The sequence below is a fragment of the Triticum dicoccoides genome, chromosome 4A, assembly GCF_002162155.2.
Source record: "Triticum dicoccoides isolate Atlit2015 ecotype Zavitan chromosome 4A, WEW_v2.0, whole genome shotgun sequence".
Classification (NCBI taxonomy): Eukaryota; Viridiplantae; Streptophyta; class Magnoliopsida; order Poales; family Poaceae; genus Triticum; species Triticum dicoccoides.
In genome coordinates this window covers 88,413,449-88,422,592 of record NC_041386.1, presented here as the reverse complement: position 1 = coordinate 88,422,592, position 9,144 = coordinate 88,413,449, and the positions used below count along the sequence as shown (strand labels likewise).

At 41.4% G+C, this 9,144-nt stretch overlaps 1 protein-coding gene across 1 annotated transcript; it reads left to right on the top strand.

Annotated features, from left to right (window-relative positions):
* LOC119285149 (protein TPR3) lies at positions 1–8,865 on the top strand. The gene is made up of 27 exons (XM_037564374.1): positions 1–230; positions 363–528; positions 621–800; positions 884–997; positions 1,111–1,269; positions 2,459–2,636; positions 2,720–2,840; positions 2,936–3,051; positions 3,186–3,339; positions 3,431–3,540; positions 3,629–3,698; positions 3,776–3,849; positions 3,960–4,055; positions 4,142–4,237; positions 4,343–4,470; positions 4,559–4,793; positions 4,906–5,070; positions 5,147–5,248; positions 5,353–5,499; positions 5,893–6,003; positions 6,269–6,448; positions 6,525–6,653; positions 6,744–6,839; positions 6,923–7,111; positions 7,200–7,369; positions 8,186–8,465; positions 8,552–8,865. Exons 2-26 carry the CDS (start codon positions 449–451, stop codon positions 8,391–8,393), a joined length of 3,408 nt encoding a protein of 1,135 aa, XP_037420271.1. The 5' UTR covers positions 1–230; positions 363–448; the 3' UTR covers positions 8,394–8,465; positions 8,552–8,865.
* The last annotated feature ends 279 nt before the right edge of the window (positions 8,866–9,144 follow it).

Sequence of the window (9,144 nt, the reverse complement as noted above, 5' to 3'; positions counted from 1 at the left end):
TTTGTTGACTTACGATACTGCCCCTTGCCTCAGTCTCATCCTCCCGGCCCTCTCGGTCCTCTCGCGATAGCCCCGCCCCGGCCGCCCCCCAAATCGGAAGCCGCGCAGCCCCCGGATCTCCGCCGCCGGCCGCCCCGCCGAGCCGCCTCGAGCCCTCCGCCGGCCCCGCTCTGCTCGCCCCGCGCGGGGCGGAGCGGAGGAGATCCGAGCCGGGGAGGTTCCTTCCGCCGGTAAAGCCCTAGCCCGCCTGGATCGATCTCGCTTTTGATCTGTTTTTTTTCTTCCCGTCGTATGTTGTTTCCGCCGCGGCTGGGCTGTGAGCGATCGTGAACTGAACATGGAGTCCGAATCTTATTCTGCAGTGGGGGGTCCTGCGCCCCCGCAGGCTAGGTTTACGGCCAGGTTGCATCCGCCCCGCCTGGGTGGGTGAGGAGTCGGGGACGCGGGGATGTCTTCTCTCAGCCGGGAGCTCGTCTTCCTCATCCTGCAGTTCCTCGATGAGGAGAAGTTCAAGGAGACCGTCCACAAGTGAGTGATTCAAACCCCCACCCCAAAAAAGTCAAAAGTTGGTGTTGTTCGTTTGTCTAGCGTGCTCACTTGGAGCCCTTGTCCCTGTGTAGGCTTGAGCAGGAGTCTGGCTTCTACTTCAACATGAAGTACTTCGAGGATGAGGTGATCAATGGCAATTGGGATGAGGTGGAGCGCTACCTCGGGGGCTTCACCAAAGTCGACGACAACCGCTACTCGATGAAGATATTCTTTGAGATCCGCAAGCAGAAGTATCTCGAGGCCCTCGACAAGTAAGTGCAGGGGTAAGAGGTGTATGTAGAATTGTAAATGCTGGACTGAATTGATGACTGATTATCTGTTCCTTTTCTGTCAGGCATGATCGGTCCAAGGCGGTTGAAATCTTGGTCAAGGACTTGAAGGTGTTTGCATCCTTTAATGAGGAGCTGTTTAAGGAGATCACACAGCTATTGACTCTGGAGAACTTCAGGTAAAATCTGCGTGATTGCATTTGCTTATAACGTTAGGTTCTTGCCATCATTTGTGTGGCTCAAACCGTTACTGGACTGCTCAGTGATTGGTTTTTGCTTTTATTATTGATAGGGAGAATGAGCAGCTTTCCAAGTATGGTGATACAAAATCTGCAAGAGCAATAATGCTTGTTGAGCTGAAGAAGCTGATCGAAGCTAACCCCTTATTCCGTGACAAGCTTCAGTTTCCCAATCTGAAGAGTTCTAGATTACGGACACTTATCAATCAGAGGTAGCACATAAAGAAACATAATAATCTTGGCACCCTTACTCTTTGTTGTATGGGCATCTTATTTATTCTTATATGCTGCATATTTCTTGCTGCTGAACTGCTGATGCTAGTTATAGATCTACTAGGCGAACATTCTTTAATCCAATAAAATTACTTACCCTCATTTCATCCTTTGTAAAGCTGACCCAGTAAAATGTTATAAGCTAATGAGGCTGTGCCCCACATTCTGTTCTCCCCAAATTTATTTAAACCAACCGTTCTTGGTTAGGAAAATTTGACCTGGCTTTATTTGCCATAAGTTAAGTGAGGGCTGCTGTTCATTCATTTTTAAGAAGATGCAAATCTTGGTTTCTTAATGTTATAATCTTGTACATTGACACATCTCAACCATTAGGTATTTACATTGTAAATAAGGTTGCTCTTCGTGACGAGTTTTGTGGGTCCTACAGTCATAAATGTCCAAAAAATTGAGTCACCTGTTTGCATTTACATTTTTCCAGCAGTCCAATACAATTTGAAGTTTAAATAAGTAAAGAATCTCTGTATAAATTGCCACCAATATTTGTTAACCTGCAGTCTCCATTTCTTTGGAACCGAAACTTGTAAAGATGTTACAAATATTTGCAGATTCATTCCTTGATTCATTACTATTTACCTTTCCATTATTTATTGTCCATAAGTGGGTATTCCATTAGATTATCAGAGTCAGTCCTAGTTGACGTTTCTGGGTTTAATTTCACATCCACACGTTTGTGAATCTTCAGATTTACCATATATGTTTGGATGTGGAGGGAAAGATCATTAATTAAGAAGTCTATCTATGGGCACGGTTTGCTATGTGTAAAAAAATCATATTATTGCAGCATGGTGAGTTATTGTCAACTTCAATTTGCTCGATGCAATCAACCTGGGTGTCACGCTCAACCGAGCTCCATCCTAGATGACATTGCGCCCCACCACATGCAAGGCCTAAACCATGTTCTTTGCTCTGCCGCCAGGCCTGAGTGGGGTAATTAACACGATGGAGGATGTTGTTTGGATAAGAATAAAATTCTGTTTAACTTAATTTGCTTGTGAAATTGTTGTTATTTTTGCTTTTGTTTGTTATTTTTGAAGGAGGTGGAAGGTGGGGACCCCACCATTAACTCCATTTATCATAGTAGTAATGTTATTCTGTAATATATGGCAGCTTAAACTGGCAGCACCAGCTTTGCAAAAATCCCAGGCCTAATCCTGACATCAAGACCCTCTTTGTTGATCATTCTTGTGGACAACCAAATGGTGCACGTGCTCCATCACCAGCAAACAATCCACTACTTGGATCTATACCTAAACCTGGTGGTTTCCCCCAATTGGGCGCCCATGGAGTAAGCTTGTTGAGCATATCTGGACAATTCATCTATATGTGGAAGTGTACATTTATTGATAATCTGGTTTATGTCTGTTTCAGCCCTTTCAACCTGCACCAACACCTGTCGCACCTCTGGCCGGTTGGATGTCAAACCCTCCAGCAGTAACACATCCTGCTGTTTCTGGAGGTGCTATTGGATTTGGTACTCCTACGAATCCTGGTACTTATGTTTGTTAATATTGCAAGGAATTCGCGAACGTTATGAATAGGTGGCATTGCATGGTTGATTAACACTTCTGCACATATATCTTGTAGCTGCTATGTTGAAGCATCCTAGGACACCCTCGGCTGCTAACCCTTCTATGGACTATCCATCTGGAGATTCTGATCATGTCAGTAAGAGACCCAGGCCAGTTGGGTTGTCTGAGGAGGTATTAGCAATTTCACTCCCTCAAAAATCTGTTACCGCTATTGGATTCTTGCAGTTGGTACTTGATAATACTGTCATGCTATGCCTAATCAATCCTCGATATATACCTGATTGCAACTGGGTTGTATTTCACAGGTGAATCTTCCGGTGAATATGATGCCAGTAACTTATCCGCAGAGCCATAGCTACCCGCAAGATGATTTCCATAAAGCTGTCGCACGGACATTGAGTCAAGGATCAGCTCCAATGAGCATGGATTTCCATCCAGTTCAACAAACTCTTCTTCTTGGTAAGCTCTTTAATGTCTGTGCCCATGATAAATCTTTATCTCTACCATAGCATCTCATTCTTGTGCATTTTTCACTTGGTATCTGTTTTAGTTGGTACCAATGTTGGTGACATTGGATTGTGGGATGTTGGCACCAAGGAGAGACTTGTTGTAAGAAACTTCAAGGTTTGGGAGCTTGGGAAATGTTCTATGGCCCTCCAGGTTTGTTCACTGCAATATGTAGTTATGTAACCTAGTATTTTTACCTGTACTCAATATAAGTATGTGTAAATGTAAATTGTACCAACAGGCAGCACTGGTTAAGGATCCTACCGTGTCAGTTAATCGCATAATTTGGAGTCCTGATGGAACCTTGTTTGGTAAGATGTCGTGAACAGTTTTTGTATTGCTGTTCTTTCAAGTTAGCCCTCTTCTAATGTTATCTTCTGTTTAAAAGGTGTTGCTTATTCAAGGCATATAGTACAGATTTATTCTTATCATGGTGGCGATGATATTAGGCAACACTTGGAGGTATGACTGCATATACTTATCACTCACTATCTGCTTTATGGCTCATTGTCTTGTGTACATGGTTTGCTATCTTGTGTCCTGAATATGATTATAAACTGTCTGTTGATTAGATTGATGCACATGTTGGTGGCGTAAATGACATTGCATTCGCCCATCCAAATAAGCAGCTGTGTATAATTACCTGTGGAGACGATAAGACGATAAAGGTGAGTTTCTGTGATGGTATTAATTCTGGTACTGTATTGTATCTTGTTTAACTAGAAATATGAAGTCTACAATAATTGCATTCTAGGTGTGGGAGGCCACTAGTGGAACAAAACAATTTACCTTCGAAGGTCATGAAGCTCCTGTCTATTCTGTTTGTCCACATTACAAGGAAAATATTCAGGTACTTGAAAAGCATTTATTATTTCAAGCATTTGCACCAGATTGTATTGTTTTTTCTATCAGAAGCTAATGTTTTTTTACCTCATGTTACCTTCCTATTACGCAGTTCATCTTTTCAACTGCTTTAGATGGAAAGATAAAGGCATGGCTGTATGATAATCTTGGGTCCAGAGTTGACTATGATGCACCAGGTCATTGGTGCACTACGATGGCATATAGTGCGGATGGTTCAAGGTTCGTATCTAAATTCATTGTTAACATTTTTAGCTAGGATTATGCAGGTGTTTGTTCTTTGTTTCACTCTTTTCTTGCCTCTATGTAGATTGTTTTCTTGCGGGACCAGCAAGGATGGTGAATCACACCTGGTGGAATGGAATGAGAGTGAAGGTGCGGTGAAGAGAACATACCAGGGATTTCGTAAGCGATCTATGGGTGTTGTACAATTCGATACGACGCGAAATAGGTTTTTGGCTGCTGGAGATGAATTCGTGATAAAGATTTGGGACATGGACAACACTAGTCTTCTGACTACCATTGAAGCTGATGGTGGCCTACCTGTGAGTTCTTTTCGTTTGTGTGTGCTTATGTTGGTGAATTTGTGATTTGATGTAAATGTAGTAAGAATCTCCTTCCTTGTTCTAACTTGGTGGCTGGTCCCACAATTATCAGGCAAGCCCGCGTATCCGCTTTAACAAGGAGGGTACTCTGTTGGCAGTCTCTACTGTTGATAATGGTATCAAAGTCTTAGCAAATGCTGATGGTGTTCGTTTATTGCGCACACTGGAAAATCGTTCTTTTGATGCTTCACGTAGTGCATCTGAGACTGTAACAAAGGTAGTTACTTTAACCAAGAAACAACTTGAGATTATTTTTCCCGCACGCATGGCTCAATCATTTCTTATTGGTGCAGCCTCTAATAAACCCATTGACTGCTGCTGCTGCGGCAGCCGCCGCCGCTGCCGCCGCTGCAACCAGTTCTGGAACTGCTGCTCCATCACCTATAACTGCAATGGTTTGTTTTGATCCAGATTCATTTGGTCTCTAATATTATAAAGAATAAAGAATTTACATTGTGATCCCAACTAACTTGATCTTACTCTGGACTTCTTTTGACAGAACGGGGACAACAGAAGCATGGTTGATGTAAAACCTAGAATAGCTGATGAGTCAATGGATAAGTCAAAGGTCTGGAAGCTTATGGAGATAACTGATACAGCTCAGTGCAGATCATTAAAACTAGGTGATAGTATTAGGACAGCTAAGGTGATACTTCTTCCCTTGCCTTTTACCTCTGTATATGTTTGAATATGCATCATTTTCTAGCAATCTTTGTAGGTGCACTGCCATTTATAAGATTAATATTTGGTTAAATTAATTCATAGTGATTTCTACGTGTAGAACAACTGTTTTAGCTCTCGTTACATGCTTGATGTTTGACAAGTGTCTTGCGGACATGAACATTCATTATGACTGCTAAGTGAAGCTATGCACATGCTTATCTGTATGCACCTACGGCTTACAAGTCAGTCAATGATGCATGTACTGTATAATGCATGAAAGGCATCTCACATTTTTACTTGTATTATGGATTGTTCCGTTTGGTGTGCTAGTGTCAATGCTTAGTTTGTCATAAGTTTTTATTTTTCTTAATTGCAGATCTCGAGACTGATCTACACAAATTCAGGTGTTGCTATCTTGGCTTTAGCTTCAAATGCCGTCCATCTACTGTGGAAATGGCCACGTAATGAACGAAATTCAACTGGAAAGGTGAAATTCTGGTTGTTTGTGCACAGTTTCTCAGCTTTCTTACTACTCCCTCCATAGTTGCTCAGATTTCAATAAGAACTACATACGGACGTATATAGACGCATTTTAGAGTATAGATTCACTCATTTTATTCCGTATGTAGTCTGTATTGGAATCTCTAAAAATGCTTATATTTAGGAACGGAGGGAGTAGATATGTACATCACAGGTGAACACTGTATATTTGATTGTTACTAATTGTTTTAATTTGCTATTCACTCTTCTAGGCTACTGCTAGTGTTTCTCCTCAATTATGGCAACCTCCAAGTGGCATTCTCATGACTAATGACACAATTGACAATAGTCCTGATGAGGCCGTTCACTGCTTTGCTTTGTCAAAGAATGATTCATATGTCATGTCAGCTTCAGGAGGGAAAATCTCTCTATTCAACATGATGACTTTTAAGGTTAGTAAATCATTGTGATCATGTGTAATTATCATTTTTACGGTAGAAGATGCCCTAACATTTATGGTGACCGCAGACGATGACGACGTTTATGCCTCCGCCACCAGCAGCTACTTTCCTCGCATTCCATCCTCAAGATAACAACATAATTGCAATTGGAATGGATGATTCAACCATCCAAATTTACAACGTTCGGATTGATGAGGTATTAGCACCTGCTATAACATGATTACCATTGTTCTTTTCTGTAGTGAACAAGGTGCACTCAGATAAGATGTATTCGTTTTTTGTACAGGTCAAAAGTAAACTTAGAGGGCACTCTAAGAAAATTACAGGTCTTGCCTTTTCAAATGTGTTAAATGTTTTGGTATCCTCTGGAGCTGATGCACAGGTTATTTACTGAACTATCTAGTCAGATCACGTCTATCAAGCAAGTTCTGTTCCATCTTCAGTTTCTGATTGTTCCTGTTGTAGATATGTGTTTGGAACACTGATGGGTGGGAGAGGCAAAGGAGCAGATTTTTGCAGATACCATCTGGTCGCCCAACGTCCAACATCTTAGACACACGAGTTCAGTTCCACCAAGATCAACAGCATTGTCTTGTTGTCCATGAGACCCAGATTGCCATCTATGATGCCTCAAAATTAGAACCCGTGAAGCAGGTGAAATTTCTTCCATTATCATTTGACGCTTAGTCTTTCTTGCTATGAAGGTTGTCTTGTGGCTCACTCTCCTTAACTTTGCTTTCAGTGGCCTCCTCGGGAGACATCTGCTCCTCCAATAACGCATGCTACATTCTCATGTGATAGTCAACTGATTTATGCAAGCTTTCTAGATGCCACTGTCTGCATATTTAGCGCATCAAGTTTGAGACTTCAATGCCGAATTCTTCCAGCTTCTTATCTTCCTCAAAATATCAGGTATTCTATAAGGCTCAAACCAAACATAATTTACTCTGTCAGGGACTCTCTGGGGTTTTCTACCTGTCTCAGTTACTGGGTTAATTGTGTAGCTATTCTGAAAGGATCTTGGTTGGCCTCATTTTAGAGGGTCTGTGTTTGAATTATTGGTATTTGTTCTCATGCAATTACTTTAGTTCAGTGCAATAACATGACACACCTTTCTAAGGGAAGTAACAGATTCGAGGTATCTGAAGTGCTGCTTAGACTAGCAAGTGCATGTCCTTAACAGATTGCTAATACTTGTTTGGTAGATTTATATTTTTTGTTGCCTTGAGCAACTAAATCCTTAAGATACATATACCTGAATAAAAATCCATCGTATGGTATTATAGAACAAAGATTGTTTCAATTTGCAGTGATTTTTTTTCTCAATGCATTTGGATTGTGGATTGTCTCCATGAGGAAGTTCTGTATTTGCATCACCCTGCCAGTTTACTACCATATTTAAAGAAGTATATTGGTTTGGATTGCTACATGTATCAAACTGAATTGGAATACATCATTAGGCTTTTAGGAAAACTTAGAATATATGTTATAAAGAATCTAAAGATCAGCAAGCCGTTGTGGCTCTCAGTAGTGTAACCACAAACTAGTTGCTCTGTTGAACTAAAGTTGCAACAGAACTGTTCTATAGAACAGTTTTTTTTTCCTCGCCACCCACATGTTTGCTTTCCTTAAAACTATTCTTTTAACAAGCAAGTCATTAGTACATTTGCCACTCAGAAACTGGTTTTGTTGAATTGTGAGTAAACTGCTGACATGTTTCTTTTATAGTTCAAATGTTCATCCAGTTGTGGTTGCGGCACATCCTTCGGAAGCAAATCAGTTTGCTCTAGGCCTTACCGATGGCAGCGTTTATGTCATGGAACCGTTGGAATCTGAGAGAAAGTGGGGAATTCCTCCACCAGCGGAGAATGGATCGACGAGCAACATGTCCACACCTCCTAATGGAGCTTCGAGTTCTGATCAACCAGAAAGATAATAACTAGAAGTTTGAAGTGTTAGACCTTTCTATCACTTCGACTCTTCATGGTGGTATGAGTCACTAACCAAGGTATCCATCTCAGAATTCAGAAGTCAATGTACATACACATTAATAAGTCAGTTTGATTCAGTATGTAATCGCTCCTTGTTGTGCAGATGGGCTTCACTTCTACAACTTGGCTTCACAGAGCTGGTTCCAAGGGTGGTGTCGACGGGAGCACAATAAAAACCAAAACCAAGGCTTAACCGCAGTTCCGCAGTTCGTGTGTTGCTTATATTATATGTTGCTATTATATTACCATTATTAAGTGAGGGAGGAATTGATTAGTGCCAGTGTTTGATTTTGTTCTGTTTGTCATGGTACGAGGAAAGATCACCAAGTAGATAAGGTCTCTAGTAGCAGTTTGGCTGTACCTAATCAGTACCCTTATTTCATTCCGACTAGTAAGTAAAAACTTGTTTTTCCCTCAGTTGTCTGCCCATTGTTTCATTTGTCATATCATCTGGTGTGTGCCCAAATCTCCATATCGGCCTTCATCATCCAGTTAGGCCGCTCTTCTGTTGCGTCGTTGCCAAATGCCTGCTTTTCTTGGTAGGCGCATCGAATGATCATGAAGATGATCTTTGGAGTTATGGGTCGCTAATACTCCCTCCGTTTCAAAATAAATATTTTAGTATTAAGTTAGTACAAAGTTGGGTCATCTATTTTGGAATGAAGGGAGTAAGTCAGTTTACAATGGATGGCAGCG